Below are 9,350 nucleotides of genomic sequence, written 5' to 3' on the forward strand. Positions count from 1 at the left end.
GTAACACAAGAGCCCTCCTCACCTGGACATTGCCGTTGTCGTAGGTGGCGCCAAATGTGAAGTAGCTGTTTGGACAGAACTGGACATCTCGCACACTCTCCGATCCTTTTGCCACGAACCTCGAACTCACAGATTTCTTCCTCACATCCTGTTAAAACCATCACAAGCACTGAATACAACCAGAACTACAGTAACTTCATATTTATAAACAAATAATCAAAACATGAAAAGAGTAAGTTCCCTAGTTCGGTATTTACGATGACAGTGACAGATTCACTCTGTAATAACATTCTGGTAAACAAAAGAGTCACTCCTGTCGGAACACTTCAGATGAGAACAGAGTTATGTCAGTCTTGATCACACTTCTCAACACATGTAACTGTCGTAAGTCTATGTTAAAGTATGGGAGTTAAGATTGTCTTAGCGTTACGATTGTCGTAAGTCTATTTTAAACTATGGGAGTTAAGATTGTCTTAGCGCTACGATTGTCATAAGCCTATGTTAAAGTATGGGAGTTAAGCTTGTCTGAGTGTTACGATTGTCGTAAGTCTATGTTAAACTATGGGAGTTAAGATTGTCTTAGCGCTACAATTGTCATAAGCCTATGTTAATGTAGGGGAGTTAAGATCGTCTTAGCACTATGACTGTCGTAAGTCTATGTTAAAGTATGGGAGTTAAGCTTGTCTGAGTGTTACGATTGTCGTCAGTCTATGTTAATGTAGGGGAGTTAAGATCGTCTTAGCGCTACGATTTTCGTAAGTCTATGTTAAAGTATGGGAGTTAAGATTGTCTTAGCGTTATGATTGTCGTAAGTCTATGTTAATGTAGGGGAGTTAAGATCGTCTTAGCACTATGACTCTCGTAAGTCTATGTTAAAGTATAGGAGTTAAGATTGTTTTAGCGCTATGACTCTCGTAAGTCCATGTAAAAGTATGGGCGTAGAGATCGTCTTAGCGATACGATCACTTCGTGAAAGAGTACCCTGGGTCACCTATGCCCCCAATGCTACAGAGAATGTACATCATCTGTGGAGACACTTCACATATACAACGTACGAAGAGGATGACATTGCCATCTTGAGATCCACTGATGAGAAGCTGGTGTTCTCCACTGTGAAAGTTGACCCTGTTCACGGAACGCTTGTGGTCCGCAAACACATGTTCTGCAACACACAATGGAGTGAGTGAGTGAGTGACAAATATGGCAGCACAATACACACAGCAAAGTGTTATAGGAAAATGATGTTGTTTCACTTGTTTGTTTGTTTGTAAAGAATCGAATCAGGCACAGACAAACCAGTGATTGATGCTATGAGCAAAGTTACTGGGCCTGCTCATCTATTACGCTGCCAGGTTGATAGTGACATATCAAAGAGATACTAGTAAGAAACTACCGATATATATACTGTAAATCCTGAAATTAATCCGAGCATGAAATTAATGCATAAATTGTGGGCATCCCTTCCTCTCATAATAAGTAACAGATTTTTATCTGGACATAGAGTATATTGTCATGTCACAGAACATGGGCAGAAACAATGACATAAATAACCAGAGCTCAAGGTCAGCTGCGTAAAATATGCATTAAATCAACTGAAATATTCAGACAAATCAAATCAGTCAGTAATACTACAGACATGTAACAAATACTGTCATATCAGTCAGTAATACAACAGACATGTAACAATACTGTTATATCAGTCAGTAATACAACAGACATGTAACAAATACTGTTATATCAGTCAGTAATACTACAGACATGTAACAAATACTGTTATATCAGTCAGTAATACTACAGACATGTAACAAATACTGTTATATCAGTCAGTAATACAACAGACATGTAACAAATACTGTTATATCAGTCAGTAATACTACAGACATGTAACAAATACTGTTATATCAGTCAGTAATACTACAGACATGTAACAAATACTGTTATATCAGTCAGTAATACTACAGACATGTAACAAATACTGTTATATCAGTCAGTAATACTACATGCATGTAACAAATACTGTAATATCAGTCAGTAATACTACAGACATGTAACAATACTGTTATATCAGTCAGTAATACCACAGACATGTAACAAATACTGTTATATCAGTCAGTAATACTACAGACATGTAACAATACTGTTATATCAGTCAGTAATACTACAGACATGTAACAATACTGTTATATCAGTCAGTAATACTACAGACATGTAACAATACTGTTATATCAGTCAGTAATACTACAGACATGTAACAATACTGTTATATCAGTCAGTAATACTACAGACATGTAACAATACTGTTATATCAGTCAGTAATACTACAGACATGTAACAAATACTGTTATATCAGTCAGTAATACTAGACATGTAACAAATACTGTTATATCAGTCAGTAATACAACAGACATGTAACAATACTGTTATATCAGTCAGTAATACTACAGACATGTAACAAATACTGTTATATCAGTCAGTAATACTACAGACATGTAACAAATACTGTTATATCAGTCAGTAATACCACAGACATGTAACAATACTGTTATATCAGTCAGTAATACAACAGACATGTAACAATACTGTTATATCAGTCAGTAATACTACAGACATGTAACAAATACTGTTATATCAGTCAGTAATACCACAGACATGTAACAAATACTGTCATATAAGTCAGTAATACTACAGACATGTAACAAATACTGTCATATCAGTCAGTAATACTACAGACATGTAACAATACTGTTATATCAGTCAGTAAAACTACAGACATGTAACAATACTGTTATACCAGTCAGTAATACTACAGACATGTAACAAATACTGTTATATCAGTCAGTAATACTACAGACATGTAACAAATACTGTTATATCAGTCAGTAATACTACAGACATGTAACAATACTGTCATATCAGTCAGTAATACTACAGGCATGTAACAAATACTGTTATATCAGTCAGTAATACTACAGACATGTAACAAATACTGTTATATCAGTCAGTAATATTACAGACATGTAACAAATACTGTTATATCAGTCAGTAATATTACAGACATGTAACAAATACTGTTATATCAGTCACAACGCAGTGGTATTGTATCTTCATGGCATGTTGACAAATTTCAGCCAGTTCTTAAGGCGACACTTTTTTTAGTTTTTGGTTTACGGATTACAAACTCATTTCAAAAGTGAGGCTCTTAAAGCAGGGTATTGAGAATCTGCCCAGGAATCTGTATAAGGAAGAACAATCACAGAAATCTTTGTGACAATAAAGGAAGAAAATAAATATATGTCTTGCCTTGTTTTAAACGAGTAGGCCTGTTCAAATCCCAGATCACAACCGACCCATTTGTTGCTGCAGATGCAAGGATGTTTTCTGCAAAGAGAACATCTTTGGAAACAGGATGGAAACAATTACATGTGATATACATTATATAGGTAGTGCTTGAGAAAATCTATTTCAGTCTGCGGTCATTGTTATTGGGTATAATAATTTTCTTTGAGTATTCAAAATAGGTTCACTCTTTTGGGTCAAGTCTTTAGCATACTTTTAAACAAATGGGTACATTTTTGGCACATTTTTGGGGACATATTTTTGTTGGACATATTATATTGTCTTCAAGGTGTCTTCATATTGTCGTTGCAGCTCCCATATATATGTTTAAGTCACAAAAAGGCATAATGTTACTATAGAAGTTTATGTAAAAACATTTGGTTGTGTGTAACCTTTTCAAAGCAGGTTCACCAGAACCATGGGGTTAAGGGAGATAACTTCACAACTGAGCATGCATACCTCTAGCAAGCACAACATCATTTACAATATTGACAACTGACAGTCTCATTAAATTAATAGGAAATATTTACTCTTTATTTGTGTCATCAGAGTGTCGTCTAATACAAAAATGAATGTAAAAAAAAAGATTTAATCATTGCCTACTTTTAAATTAATTGAAACAAGAACGAGGAATTTCTTCATCATCGACCATTTTAAAAACGTGATAGGTCACTTATCATGCTGATCTCTGAACAGTGGTCTTAAGAAAACTGCTACATTCCTCATATAGCTGGCATACAAAACACCCATCAGACAGTCTATCCCTCATAGTGATTGAACTGGCCATAGCCCATCTTTGAATAATCATTGTCATGACAACACATCTGACCATCTTGGTGGTTCCATGCGACATCTGCAGCAGAGTAGTTGAGGTTGGAGTTCTTGGCTTTCCCCACCCTGAGGTTCAAGCGCTCTTCGAAGTGGCCATCTTCTATAGATAGTATCCGAAACACTGAAAGCAGGACACCACATGAGTTCAATAGTTGCGCAGATCACTGGAGACTCTTGGCCAACATTTTCAGTTATGTATCTAATTATTGGAAATCTCTTGTACCTTTTTATAAATGTTTTTTTTATATTGTATCCAATGATAAACCACAAAAACTTGCAGCTTTTGTATCACATATCTTAATCAACATGAGAGGGCAGTAATGATTTAAAGCTGCTTTTAGTAATATTCCAGCAATATAATGGCAGGGGACACCAGAAATGGGCTTTGTATCGACATGAGAGGGCAGTAATGGTTTAAAGCCGCTTTTAGTAATACTCCAGCAATATAATGGCGGGGGACACCAGAAATGGACTTTGCATCAACATGAGAGGGCAGTAATGATTTAAAGTCACTTTTAGTAATATTCCAGCAATATAATGGCGGGGTACACCAGAAATGGGCTTTGTATCAACATGAGAGGGCAGTAATGGTTTAAAGCTGCTTTTTGTAATGTTCCAGCAATATAATGGCGGGGGACACCAGAAATGGACTTTGTATCAACATGAGAGGGCAGTAATGGTTTAGAGCCGCTTTTTGTAATGTTCCAGCAATATAATGGCGGGGAACACCAGAAATAGACTTTGCGTCCATGAGGGGCGTGTGTCCAGTGTCATTGGCGTGTCAAGCGAACGCTTTAACCACCAGGCTACCCCACCACCCCTTCAATCAACATGATGATCTTACTATAATCCAGTACTGATATTAAGGAAGAGAATATATGGATGTCAACTTCTTTATTATGAGGAACACAAAGTTTCGGAGTATATGCTTACTGATGAAGGAGTAAGCATATACTCCAAAACGTTGTGTTCCTCATAATAAAGAAGTTGACATCCATATATTCTCTTCCTCAAGTGAATCACTTCTAATGCCTTTCAAAGACCCAGTACTGATATTATTTGGTCCCTGCTGGTGACACACATCACACCTGATGTTCCTACCTGTCCTGCCCGCAGCCACTACAAGACTGGAGTCCTTGTTCGTTGTGATGGCATTGACTGGACCTTCACAGTCAAACACCATACTCCGACCACCAACATTTTGGGACACTGTAACATAATAAGGACTGTATACAATTTGTTCCAAGAAACAAATAAATCAACGCACATATAGATTGAAATGTGAGTGAGTGGGTGTGTGAATAGGCTTGTGAATAGGTGTGTGAGTAGGCTTGTGAATAGTCATGTGGGTCGGGTTGTGAATGGACGTGTGAGTGGGTGGGTGAGTAGGTGCATGAGTGGGCGCGTGAATTGGCTTGTGAGTAGGCTTGTAAGTATGTGAATTAGTTGGCAGCTGAGTGGGCGCATGTATTGGCTTGTGAGCTGGTTTACTATCATATAAATAACTTCTTAAGGTCCAATCATTATCCAAACCTCAGGATGGTAAAAGTTCAACAGTAGCTGACAATGAATGCAGCAACCATGTTTCATAACAATCTCAAAGTTTTGTAGGACAAGGTGAAACCATGAAGAAGGATGTACAATGGGAATACAAAACATAATGGCTGACTGACTGCAGCTTTAAATCATTGTGAACATAGTAAATGCCCTTAACAAGGGTCTCACCTTTATCCTGAACTGTTCGTGTAACAGAGTTCATTGTCCTTGTTACATCTCAACTTCCTGCTTCTGGGGGTAAATATTGCAAACATCTTAATTTGCATGACATAAATATAGTTACTGAAAGTAAAATGTAATTAAAGCTTTACAGCAATATGGACATAAATAGCAACATTCTTCAATAATATGTGTTCTGCATATGGATTCAGTAGACTACATGTCATTGTAGGCACACCTTTTCCACCTTTTATTTGTTTTGACAGACGTCTTTATATATAGCAGTCTGAACATAAGCAATGTTGGCTACTAGTCTGATGCCAGTAGACATGTGAGTAGGCTTGGGAGTAGGCTTTAGTAGGCTTGTGAATAGGTGAGTAAGTGGCTTGTGTCAAAGCAACAAATAGAGGCTTTTAGGTTTAGTAACCTCAGACAATAATAGTAAATCGTAACAATAAAATCTACTGAAAATGATTATGACAGATAAGTTAAAACGAGAAGACTTGTACGTCTTGTTATACTTTTATACAAAAAATTAGAATCAAGAGATTCAATCATAATACATCATATGGGCTCCCTGATAAAATTAAGTGCTATAGTTCCCATCTTCAGGAGGTTCAGAGTGATGGTATGATTATAATAGCGTTGTTTTTCAAAACACAGAGCTAAAACAGATTCATGCCAGCATGGAGATCTCAGGATGAAATTATATAAATTTATGCACCTTCAAAACTGTTGGTGGCATATGTCTATTATATCGTTTAAGTCTATTACCCAGTATGCAACAATTCTATGTCTCAAGCAACTAAGAGATTTCCTTGCCACTGGAGTTTGGACTTTGCTTTTGTTTGTTTGTTGTGTGACGCGCCGCTCAGCTATTTTCTAGCGATATGAAGTCCGTCTGTAAATAATCAAATCACATCACAGGCATCGATCAACACAAATGGGATATGGTGACATGCACCAACCAAGCCAGCGAGCCCGACCACCCGATCCTGTTAGTTGCCTCTTACCAGAGTCGCCTCTTGCGGCAAGCATGGGTTGTAAGCATGCTAAGGACCTATTCTCTACCCAGATCTTCAGGGGTCATCAGGTGGTCTATTAGTATATATACAGTGTATATGCAATGTTGAATGTATAATAATTTTGAGAGAAGTGCACTTTACCGGGTACACTTTTTCAGATTTCATTGCGCAGCGGGGCAGATCGATCTCATGTTGCCAGCTTGAAACTAAGCTACACTGATGAATTAATCTAATTAGTCAACACTTAAGCACAGGACCACGGGCACTATCACAAAAATTAGTGTGTGTTCACAAAGGGATCAGGACCTGTTTTTTTCATTTATGCACATGTGCAATAGCCATTTTCTCCACGAAATTTAAAACTTGATAAAACATTTATGGACTTTTATCAAATTTCATTGGATTGATACATTAAAAGTGATAGCTAACCCATACCCTACTTAAAACTAACCGTAGCAAGGGAACGAGGAAGCATGCAAGATATGTATAGTGAAAGCTCCATGATCTGCATTGTTGCCTAATTTCGTCCATATGTTAGGCGTTTAATATATTTTGCTGCAATGAATCTGTTACACTCGATGATCTGAAGAACAATACAATCCTGCTATCACTTGACAGATAGGCTCATGGAGAAATGATCGTAATAATTGTATAAATGTGTGTGCACTGTAGAGGTGAGGTGAGGTGAGGTTAAATGGGGTTTAACGTCGCGTCCAAGATTATTACACTCATATAGCGATGTACATGCATGTGTTTGTGTGAGTGGCTGCTTGTACTAGTCTGGACTGATGCTGATTTATAGTGCTAGCTCACTGAGATACCATGCCGCAGTTTAACATGAATACCCCACTCAGACACAGTAAACTGACTCCGAGCCGACCAGTCCTTGTTTTAATGCAGAGCGCCAGACAGGGTAACATCAAGTACCATCTTTTAATGTCTTTTGGTATGACACGGCCGGGGATCGAACCCCAGACTTTCCACTCTCCGGGGGGACGCTCTACAACTAGACCACGGAGGCGGTCCGTGTGCACTTTAGACCAGGATAGGTGTAAAGGTGGTTTGGGTTATCAACATCATTAATAGGACAAAACAGAAATAAAACATACCCATTTTCACAACAGTTCAAAGAAGAGCCTGACTCTTCGGTCTGGAGATCCCTGTGTCCGGGATCATCTACAGCACCTCATGAGTAAACACAGATTAATGTTCGACGTTCTGTCACTTTCGTTTTTTCGGTCAGTCGGTTGTTGAACGGGTTTACAAGTTGTTTCAATCAACTAAAAGTAATTATCATTCAAAATCGGTTGTCTGAATTTTAAACCATAGTGTCACTTTAAAATCGACTATCGATTATAGCAAATAACCCGTGAAACTTGAAACATTTGGAATAAATTGATGGGAGTTGGTAGAAATCCTCAACCTCTATGTGAAATACGTCATCGTTTGATGTGTACCTGCATTTCCTTTCAAAAGAGTAAACTATGTTCGGAGGATGGATCGTCTATAATTAGAATAATAAAAAAATCCCAGAAAGGATAAGATAATTAAATGCTCTTTCATAATGTTAAAATATAAAAATGTTAAAACATACATATTCCTCAAACATACCTGAACTAAATAAAAGTGAATATTTTCCATGAATATTAGTTCTTCGTATTTCCTTAGTTTCTACTTTTGGTAAAATTCCGCAACTTTCTATATCCGGTGTGGCTTCAATCAAAGGAGGGGGAATTTTCAAATCTTTTACTTATATCTCAGTATACTGCGTAGTTATGAGTAATATGCGTCCACCGAATCGCAGTCCGTTTCAACAAGGTAACATGTCTACACCGACAGGGTTTAATCACCATCGATCGCCTCAGATCAAGAAACATAATAGTAGCCCTGCCTGGGGGTCAGGTGCGATTGTAGGCCCCAAGTCGAATGGGCCCCGACCAGGTCAATTTACTTCGCCGCCACAATATAATTTAACATCTCCTCCTCCAAGGCCACACCACCAACAGTTCCCCCCCTACCATAATTTCATGACCAGTCCCCGTCATTATGGTAACAGCTTTGGTAATAGCGGAAACACGTTTAGAACACCACAACCTGTGGTCCGAAACCCCTCACCTCAGAAAAGTTGGAGCTGTGACAAGAATTTCCGCCCAATGTCACACAAGAGGTTAAATATGAAGGTTAGAACCCACGTTTTATTGAATATTTCTTATAAATTTGTATCACGAACACTTTTGCTTGATTAGAAAAAAATGTTCATCTCTTTCTTAACAATAACTATTAATTGTAGCCTAAATGTTAAGCTCAATTAAAGTTCCGACATTGTGACAAGTATGTATATTTTCATTTGAGAATAACTTTAAAGACAATTTGTTTAATAGGATACAATTTCTTTAATGTCAAATCTGTAATAGTATACAACTGTTACCATGCTTGCATCTA

General features: G+C 37.5%; 1 protein-coding gene across 3 annotated transcripts in view; it reads right to left on the bottom strand.

Annotated features, from left to right (window-relative positions):
• LOC139464235 (GATOR2 complex protein WDR24-like) overlaps positions 1-8,340 on the bottom strand; it is a 30,505-nt gene extending 22,165 nt beyond the window's left edge. Inside the window, exons 1-7 of one of the 3 annotated variants that reach the window (XM_071245758.1) lie at positions 8,018-8,340; positions 5,893-5,952; positions 5,269-5,376; positions 4,166-4,288; positions 3,301-3,378; positions 1,056-1,162; positions 23-148 (exon numbers count right to left, since the gene is read on the bottom strand). In XM_071245758.1, the coding sequence (XP_071101859.1) occupies positions 23-148; positions 1,056-1,162; positions 3,301-3,378; positions 4,166-4,288; positions 5,269-5,376; positions 5,893-5,926 (576 nt within the window). In that variant the 5' untranslated portion in view covers positions 5,927-5,952; positions 8,018-8,340. Of the gene's footprint in view, positions 1-22; positions 149-1,055; positions 1,163-3,300; positions 3,379-4,165; positions 4,289-5,268; positions 5,377-5,892; positions 5,956-8,017 lie in introns of all 3 variants that reach the window. The other 2 variants (XM_071245757.1, XM_071245759.1) reach the window with 2 other exon arrangements.
• Between the last annotated feature and the right edge of the window lie 1,010 nt (positions 8,341-9,350).

The sequence above is a fragment of the Haliotis cracherodii genome, unplaced genomic scaffold (genome assembly GCF_022045235.1).
Source record: "Haliotis cracherodii isolate W230 unplaced genomic scaffold, xgHalCrac1.p SCAF_17, whole genome shotgun sequence".
NCBI classification, from domain to species: Eukaryota; Metazoa; Mollusca; class Gastropoda; order Lepetellida; family Haliotidae; genus Haliotis; species Haliotis cracherodii.